Genomic DNA, 10531 nt, shown 5'->3' with positions numbered 1-10531 from the left:
CATAGTCTATGCCTCGGATACAAAGATTTGCTTTGATTTTCAAGTTCAATGACATCACTATTTTTACCGACTGGCAACACAATCAGTGAGCTGTCACATTTCCGTTCGGATCGGGTGATTCTTGGATTTTGCTCATTTTTCCTACAAATAAGCGTAAAATAACTTAAAAATGGCCAAGAAGACTTACGATTTATTGTTCAAACTGCTCCTCATCGGCGACTCCGGCGTGGGAAAGACTTGCATTTTATTTAGATTTTCGGACAACCATTTCACGACCACTTTTATTTCCACTATCGGTATGAACCATTTTTGTATCTACTAAAAATATCCAAGTGTTGTATAAATCATCATCGGTTATTACGATCTAGTAGCAACCTATACCATCACATCTAAAGGGAATAAGATACATTAAACACGTCAATTTAAATACATTTATTGAAACACTTGACAAAAATATTCAATCACGGTTGATTCATTCTGTATCCCGTTCCACAGGTATCGACTTCAAAATAAAGACAGTGGAGTTGCGGGGAAAGAAGATAAAGCTGCAGATCTGGGACACGGCGGGCCAGGAGCGTTTCCACACCATCACGACATCTTACTATCGTGGTGCCATGGGCATCATGCTGGTTTACGACATCACCAATGAAAAAACATTTGATGACATTGTCAAGTGGCTCAGAAATATAGACGAGGTAACGCATTTTCATTTACTTCTATAAACTTAGACAATACCTTTATAAATCTTGAATGTCAGGTAGATTCAACTAGGCAGGTAGTAGGTAGGTAAAATTTGCCCAATGCCCATATATGGTAGATCAAATTTTTAGGTGTCAAACTGAGCTCATAAATCCACAGTCAATATGAATTGAATGTCCGGGGTGCCTGTAAGTAAGACTCTTCTAAATAATACTCAAACCTAGTTGGGATATAGTTACAAATGAACCTAATTATGATGAGTGGTCTCTGAGTTGGAACAAATCAGGGTAAATAATGTGAAAAGACCCAAAAGGGTTCTTGTGTTACAATTTCCTTTGTCTTTAAAATCAGTGCCAAACCTGTTGGGTAATAAAAATACAGAAATGGAGGAAATAATAAAGTTCAAACATTGTGCAATACACACAAGTTGATCTCATAAGTCACACATATTGTTGTCAAAACATATGAAGTATGATTATAATTTTTAAGATATAAATAGCAATTTTTCCTCAAATCAACACAGATAAGCATACATGAATCTTATGATTCAAATTACCACAAATTGCTATTATTGTCACAATTAAATGTGATGACTAAGCAATGATTAGCCAATGGTTTTCCTAGACGGGTGCATCTCCGGTACTCACATACTGTGTTATCTTTCCTACTTGTTTTGATAATGAGTGGGTGCCTACTGACCTTATACACTGAGATAAATATAATCTGTCATTTCGTTACAACTGCTTCTTTAATGTTTAAATTCATTTGATTTGACTAGCATTTTTTTTAATGATTTACCATAGGCCATTTATTCTTGTGTAGATACTATCATGACAATTTTCTTAACAAATTGTCTTTAAAATTATGTTGGTTAAAATTCAATGTTGCTTAAATCTTGTCCATAAAAGATTATCCAATACTTCTCTAGCAATTTATTTATAAATTATGCGGCTGTTGTGCCCGATTGCTTTATCTGACATTTCTTAAATCAAGTGTATACATATTGTCAACTATAGATCTATTTACTGACATAACAAATAGCTAATGCTGCGAACTCTAAATATTTCATGTGTGTATAAATGTTTCAGCATGCAAATGAGGATGTAGAGAAAATGATCCTCGGCAACAAGTGTGACATGGAGGAGAAGCGTGTTGTCAGCAAGGAGCGTGGAGAGGCGGTAAGTACCTTTTTGTAATATCATGTGATATTCTATGAACCAATTGACTGCCAAAGAAGTCAACTGACACACACAGCTTCAGCCTAATATCTAACTTCATACTTTCAGGAAAATTCTATGATAAGGCGTGGCATATGACTGGTTATTTAAGTTGTTTATTTACTATTTAATACACTTTTACCGCTCAGGGCGGTCCTTATGAAGACAAAGAAGAAGTTTAAAAATAAAACAAAAAAACAGAACTGTAAACATTCATTAAGGAAATAAAAGCTTATATTATTATATTATTTAAAACGCAGACAGGCAGTTAAAACACAGATATAGCTTGTATCCAGTAATCATTATGACAGTAGTCATACTAGTCATAGCCGAGTTTGTTTACAACTTCGCATTTTACTTGTTTTTAGTTAAAGTCAACAATTCTAAAAATAGCTTTTAGAATCAACTGACAATAAGTATACCTACTGACTTGTCAACAACACATTTTTCCAGTCAAGGTGTAGTAAAACAATATATTTATATGCCCTTTATTTAACCTTTATTGCACAAAAAAAAACCTTAAAGTACTTAATGCCATAAGGCATTCTTTACCAGTCAACCTTTAGGCAAAGCAGAAAAATTGTGGGTGGTGCTACTTTAAAAAGTCTACAACAAATAATATACCTACATACATATAGAGGAATATACATACATATAATACAATTATACCATTTAGACCTACACATATGTAATACATACATAAATATATACAAATATGAAAACGAACCATAATAGAGCTTAACATATTGATATTTACATTATGAATCTTTCATTCTGCCTGCGAAGAAAGCACGTAAAGATTTTGTAAATCCCACCTTATTTTGGGAATTTATTATATTGAAGGGAAGCCCATTCCAAAGACGGGCTGCCTGAACGCTAAACAAATACAACATGAACCCGGTACGGTAGAGAGGAACCTTATTGGAATTAGTCCGGTTTCCTCACGATGTTTTCCTTCACCGAAAAGCGACTGGCAAATATCAAATGACATTTCGCACATAAATTCCGAAAAACTCATTGGTGCGAGCCGGGGTTCGAACCCGTGACCTCCGGAACGAAAGTGGCACGTACTTACCGCTAGGCTACTAGCGCTTCGCAGGTAACACCGAAGTATTGAAAGAGAGACTTGAGGTATTCAGGAGAATTTGGATCATTTAATTTTACAGAGAAAAAAAGAGTACACAACCAGCTAGCCGAGCTGCGCCCAGAAAATTGGCGACTATCAAATTTAATCAAATGTAATACATTTGGAACACGTAAATCTGCCGGCATCCCAACAATCATCAAGCATGAACGCTAATAGGCAAAGCAAAGCCATAATAATTAGCGTACCGCACAACGCGTTTTGGAAGCGCCCTATATGTATTAACGCAGTTCATTTTCCTATATCGTATCTCATTTCATCTTGCATTAAAAAGATAATGAAATGATCATTCGGTATAGGAATCCATTGAGGTATATGTTAGGGCTCTGGATACACGTGATTCACGCCGAACCGTAGCTACGTGATCTTAACACCGGCGGTACTAAGATCACGAATTTCACGAACACGGCAAGGTACGTACCTCGTACGCACGTACGTACGTACTTACTTGCCTTAGCGCCCGGATTCACGTGACACGCCGCGGGCCGTGACACGCCGCCGCCCGAACTAAGTTCGTGTGCAGAGTACTTATCGTACGTTTTGTAGATTTAACTCGCCCGGGAGAAAACCAAATCATGACTATTATTGAAATATCACTTAATACCTATACTTAATACTGGACGAATTTTTTTTTACATATGAATTAAACTTATATTTATGTTTTGCTTCGATTTTTATACAATACATATAACTAGCGGCCCTCCCCGGCTACGCACGGGGATTATGATAAAAATTGTTATAATAAGTTATCCGTAAAAGATAGACATATGCCATCGCGGACTTTTTTGTAGACCTATTAGAGAGACACAATTTTCCAATACATTATTTTGATATAGCTCAAACGGTTTCGGCAGCGTTTTCGATTAAAGCTCTCAGCCAGCGGGATTTTGTCCAACTCGATTAGAAAATATCGTCATATTTCAACCAATTCAAACAAAACTTTAACAAATTATATACCTGAACTTTCCTCAAGAATTACTCTATTCATAAGTGAAAACCATATGAAAACCCGTTCAGTTTTTGAGTTTATCACGAACACACAGACAGACGCGGCTCCCCGGGAGTTTATTTTATAAGAGAAGATTAAGTGATTTACGGCGTTATTCTGTTTCCGATTTTATTGAAATTAAAACTAGCAAACTGTCCGATGCCTTACACTATCTATATACCTGTATGGTAAATGTCAACCTGTGTTACGTTACGTCTTAATATTGTTTATTTTTTGACATGTGCCGTCAGAATCCTCAAATACTTGACACTAACTTAAAACTGTATGTGGTGACAGTTTAGTATAGTATGGAGTAACTATTGTCCCAGAGCTGTAAGAAGTGTAAGAACCTCTTTTTCACACATGACAGCGTCCACAAAACGTAAAATCCTGTAATAATGGTTAAAAAAATCAAGTACTTAAAATAGTATTTTATACAATCGCGATATAATACAAAGCTTTTCAGTCGAGTACCATGTTTAGCCTAACAGTACGGTACGAGAGTGAAAAACTTAATTATATCACTATTGTATACAATACTTTTTCTACGAGTCATCATCTTCATCATCAATGGACGGAAATATCATCATTCATGCAAGTTTAAATTAATGTTAATAGCGTCGTTCACCGTTGTATCAACATCGAATTACCTAGTAACCAATTATTTGTAACAACCGTCTCTGATTGGCCGATAACGCCACAAATAAAAAAAATGTATTTCAGATGCAGAAAAATTTGCCAGGTATCGCAAATTAGTATATAAGTTGTATGATGTTCTATTTCTGAAATTATTACAGTTAACTTAAAGTCAACTATAATGAGATTAAGTACATATATTATTATAGTTGAGTCGGAACTGCCATAGAGTATCCAACACTGAAAAGTTAGCACTTATAGTTTAGTCTGTGGTGTCCTAATTGACAGATTACAATCGACGAGTAGAAAAATAATATTTCCCTTACTTTAAACATAATCTAAAACATGTTACATTTTTGCGGATCTTCGTTAGTAAGTATTTTACGATATTAATTTATAACGCAAGATTTACTTATTAAACCATTTATCATTAATTTTTATTTTTAAACTAGTGCTGTGGCAGAGTGTAATTTCGATTCAAATGACATTTCAGTAAGTTGATAGAAATCGTATATTTGTTTAAGCGCCTCCTTGTCCATAGGGCCTAATCGATTCAACCAATTCGAAATTAATCGTTAGATTTGGCAAACGATACGCCTTAGCCACATCGCAACATATGTACTTCAAAACAAATGTGTCAAAAATGTGAACTTACGGATCCGGGACAATAGTTCTGATGAAATTCAGCAACACGACGCTTAGCCATATATTTCTGGTCAAGCATTATTATGTTATTCTTAAGGTTTTCACATTTATTCTTTCATTTATTATGTATGAAAATGAAAACCTACCAAGTGGCTTTAATTAATTAATATTTAAGCTTGCTCTTATGTAAGCATATAACGTAATCTTAAATGTAAACAAGACAAACAGGAGTGTAGGTGAACAAAAGAGCAAGTTTATGATGACTATTATACTCCAGGCAAAAAATATGCACACATGTGCGCGGGGCCACGGCTAAGACAAAAAAAATGACAGCTGCAGTTCTTATCAGTTTCGGTACATTAAATAATACTTTTAGATAGTATATTCCTTTATAGCACTGTATTGTTTGACGAACGAGCTCAGCTATCTTACTGTGGTGGTATTTTGCAAATAATAAGCGCAGTTCCACCACGTGGTAATAAAGACAGTAAAATTTACGAGCTGCCTTTTGTACGTGAAGCTGAGTGAAGTGAGCGATGTGTTATTTTTACATTTTAGGATTTTTTATTTAATCTGGATGAGGCAGTTTAGAATTTTAGTTTATTTCAATTAGTCACTTGTAAGATCCCAGTTGATCAACACTTGAAGGCCTTGACATTTTACTTTAGCGGTGAATTTAAAAGTTATTGTCTTGTTGTTTTGTTAATTTTTTGTATTGTTACTGTTAATGTTTGAAACTCTTAACAACGAAGAAAAGTTTGATGTGGAGATATGCCACCAGAGTCGGAGATTCAACTTTATGTAGTCTCTGCAAGGATCGGACAAACAATGAGTTTCCGTGTCGTCATGGTACTACAGGATCTATCGCGAGGCATTTGACGTCAGTTCATTTGAAATCTGCTGTTACTGTTACGACATCAAACGAGTAAGTCAATTTTTTAAATAGGTGTAATCCATAATAAGTAAATGAAAGCAGCAAAGGTCTAAGTTTAAATACCATAAAAAAATAATTTTAAAGTTATTGCATGTAAATAGTATAACGAAGCTCACTTTATTAAGCAGTGCCTATTTATTATTTTTGAAACAATATATCAGTCATAAAACAGTGTTTACATCTTAATAAAATGATAATCCTGCGCCTTGAACCCTCTTAAAGTAGACTTTTTTTACTACCATCAATCTTATTACTATATAACGTAATTACACTAATTACCTAATTAAATAGTGGCTATAACAGTTAAGTAAGTTCGCGTAAAATGTATAACATAATTATTAACTAGGTATGTGTTAAAATTACGTTTCCGTGGATGTCATCCTATCGTCACATTCTTAATTTTTATACTAAATTGACAAATGTCTTACTCCTTGCATCAATAATTGAATGGTACCGTGAATACTTATCTTCCTATTAAATCTTATTAATCAGAGGGTAACTAGAGAGTTTTTGTCAACGAACATTGCAGACACATAATAAGCAGATTCAAGGGTATCACGGTGCACGGTTAAGCCCATATTACCACGTTAACGCATGGTATTTTTCAACCACAACCACTCAACAGATAAGCTTAACAAAGGATAAGGTATAGTCATGGTATAGTGCCATTTTAATAAACATTAAAGTAATATTTTAGTGAAAGTATAAGCATTTTTTGAATTTGTACTCGAAGCGTCGGTTGTAGCGTAGAGACAATGCTAACAGTGGTTATTTAATAATAAGTCGAATTTAGAATTATAACTGTTGAAAACCTTTGGATAGAGTAAAAAACTCAAATGACTGGAAGGAAACTTTATCTGAAACGGTTACCAAATCTAGCAGTTACCCTTACAAAAGGTTACCTACCCATATCGTTGGTATTTTTATAACCACTTCTAAATTAAGCCTATCGGAAACCCCGGATCGTTTATTTGGTTATATTTATTTATTACTTACATATTAATATTTGAAAAACCGCAGTATTGAATATAAATTTTAATTCAAAAGTAATTAAGATATAACCTCACGATACCTACATTTTTATTCATAACTTATAGAGACTGCATCCGATCTTATCTTCTCTCATGAAACGCCGCTGGCGGACCGAACGGGCGTGTCACGTGAATTCGTACGTACGTACGGACGGATCTACGAACGTACGTACCCTAATTTCACGTGATTTATTTTCACGTGACGAACGAACCAGAAATCCGTTGCCGTGTATCACGGCAACGTGCGTACGGCTACGTGTTCACGATACACGGTCACGACCGGGAGCCCTAGTATATGTACTACGTACTAGAGGCGACGTTGCCAAGCGAAAACACTGCACATGCTGACAAATGCGCGGGGGGGGGGAGCGGCCATTTACGCATAGAGTAGGTCTACCATCAGATGTGACACATTATTATATTCTGCCTAATGGGAATTTTACATTTAGTTAAAATACGGCTATTCTAGTCAAAATGATTTATTTATTTACAACTTAAACAATACAAAATAATATAATTGTACTGTACTTATTTTCTTCTTTAAAATACAATGAATGAACAATATTTGTGGTCAGTTGGTAACCAAGTTTCCTCAGCACAATTTTTGGATAAAGCGTATCCATTGTTCCCTTTTTTCATGACCATGCCAAAGAAAACTGCAAAAAGTGAGCGTGCTACAAATACAATTTCACTCAAAAAATATTAACAATTTATAAACAAATAAACTTTTTTAATATTATAGTAACATCATTCATGAAGTAGTAAGTAGTTACCTAATAATTTTCCAAATAGAAATATATATATATTTCGCAAATATATTAGAGGTGAAACACATTAGTAGGAACAATGTAAATGGCACATCTGCGCGGTTAACTTTTTCTAGTCTATGATTGCGTCACCAAAATGGCGGCAGTCCGCTCCCGCTCGCGTGTTTGTAGAATATTCAATCTTAAAATATTATAGACGAGTTTTTTGTTTAATTTACCGATGAAATGTCACACCTTGACTTTTATTTGATTTTTTCGAGTGATTAGAACAATTTTTAAGCACACAAGAACGCATTATTCACGTGGATTGTAAATGAATCACGGCACATCACTGCACTGCAAGGACCTGTAGACGACTGACAACGTTGCGGTCCATGGACCGCAGTGGGGTGTGTTAAAAATTCTCTTAGTAACGTCGCCTCTAGTACGTAGTACATATACCTCAATGTAGGAATCGTTTTAGGTCGTTCATTCTCATATTATGGATTATACTCGTAGGACGTAATCTAATCTGTTCGGTCATCTAATATACTAGCTTCATGTTGTTAATGACATCAAGGCCAAACTGGATTAGAGACTAAATTATCCAATCTTACTATAAGTAGTTTGATTTCACTTTATCGCACTTTTTGGTCGTAGATCACAGCTCGTCGTATAGGTAGACTCAAGACCAAGTTAACTCTTCAGCGATTTTGATAGCACAGACTCGTTATTTCAAGCGTCATCATTTCAGAAGTATCACTGGCATATGCACTGTCTGTGTTGTCAATATCGCTGCCAAGTTAGCTTAGTCAGACTATATACATGCGTATGAGTCCTGTGACATGATAGGCGCTTTGAGTAATTATGTTAACTAGAGAGGGCACCTCAACTTGATTTTGTGTAACAACACTTAGAGCTGATCAGCACAAACGCGCTTAGTCTGTGCCGAACGGCTGTGGTAGATTGACGTATCGCAATGATAAATATTTCGTCTAAATAATGCCGTCATGTGTAGTGAGGTACTGTACAAACTGCTCAGGAAAATCTAACAAAAGCCAAGGAGTGACTTTTCATACGTAGGTTTACTGCATTTTTGTTTAAACACGCTTACTTTTTAAAAAATGTATCAATATAAACTCATGCCAAAGCGCCATGTCGCGGCGGCCATGTTTCGTTGAAACCAAAGAGTAAAAATGCAACAAAAGCAGACGTGACAATATCGCAAGTTCAAGTTCAAGTTTCCTATCATACATTAAATTATATATATTTATCGACGCAAAAAAGGTTATTTAATTATTATTGTGAAAATTGCACAGTTTTCCGACATTTCGGTCAATTATATAAATTCGACACGCGTATTGAGAATATGTTATAAGACTCTCAATACGCGTGTCGAATTTCATGTGAGTCTGTAAATGTAAGTGCAGTACCTAACCTGCCTGAATGAATTTGGGTAGGTAGACGGTCAAGCAAATTATGAGAGTATAAAACGCGCGAAATCCAAATTTTCTATGGGACGATAATCCCGCGCCCAATACATACATGGATGCAGATAAAGTTATGTATGCGACTATACATAATTAGGCATTAAAACACTCATGTTATCTTATTAACACAACAAAAACAACACTCATGTTTTAATGCCTGCCATTATGCAAATGTCACATAAATAACTAATATCCAGTTGCGGCTACGTGTACACATGTACGCTCAGTCCGTATGCAGCTTTCTATGTGGGCATTTAAAAAAATTGGGACTCACAGAGTTGTTAAGAAAAAGTTAAATCGCTGTCAGTTTTGCAACGATAATTTTAAGCATGGAATTTCAATAAAAACATCGTTTTTGTTTTAATTATGTAAATTATACTAAGCTATAATCTAAATTCAGAACGTGAAAAAAGTTTAGTTTTAAATACAGATTTCAAGCTTGATTGTCGTTACAAAACTAACAGCTATTTATGTTTTTTGTTAACAACTCACGCTAATTGAGAGTCATAAATTTAAAAAAGTGCCCATGTAAACCCATGTCGCTTCTATACTACGACTTCTAATCTATGCACTCTATGCAGGGCTCATCATCGCGACCGAAAGGTCGTAAGCGCCGAGTAAAATCGTAGCGCTTGCGACGTTACGGAAGCAGGCCATTGGTTCACACCCCGCCCCCTCGCCCCGCCTTCAGCTTACAGGCTGTGACACGTTCGTTGTTTGCTATAGCTCCTCTATACGAAGTAATAATTACTCAATGGATAGGCGTGATATACGATTCTCCATTTGTATGCTAAATCCTTTCTTTAGCGTCTTACCTCACTCCGCCCACAGCACACGGAGGACATTACCTAATGCCTTATTATTACTCAGTATCGTAACAATTTAATAATAATGCCTCACGTATGCGGGCGCCACAGAAGGCCAAATTAATTGCCCCACTTATCGGTTATGCCGCATTTTTATTGATGCCCTAATGATGGTAGTGATTTACCTTACATAAT

The 10531-nt window shown here is 35.5% G+C and overlaps 1 protein-coding gene across 1 annotated transcript in view; it reads left to right on the top strand.

Annotated features, from left to right (window-relative positions):
* Positions 1-73: 73 nt before the first annotated feature.
* The window catches only part of LOC125231923 (ras-related protein Rab-10), a 30638-nt gene continuing 20180 nt past the window's right edge, over positions 74-10531 (top strand). The window contains exons 1-3 of the mRNA XM_048137526.1: positions 74-296; positions 496-695; positions 1788-1877. Coding sequence (XP_047993483.1) covers positions 170-296; positions 496-695; positions 1788-1877 — 417 coding nt within the window. The 5' untranslated portion in view covers positions 74-169. The remainder of the gene's footprint in view (positions 297-495; positions 696-1787; positions 1878-10531) is intronic.

The sequence above is a fragment of the Leguminivora glycinivorella genome, chromosome 12 (genome assembly GCF_023078275.1).
Source record: "Leguminivora glycinivorella isolate SPB_JAAS2020 chromosome 12, LegGlyc_1.1, whole genome shotgun sequence".
NCBI lineage: Eukaryota > Metazoa > Arthropoda > Insecta > Lepidoptera > Tortricidae > Leguminivora > Leguminivora glycinivorella.
This window is presented reverse-complemented; position numbering and strand designations above follow the sequence as displayed.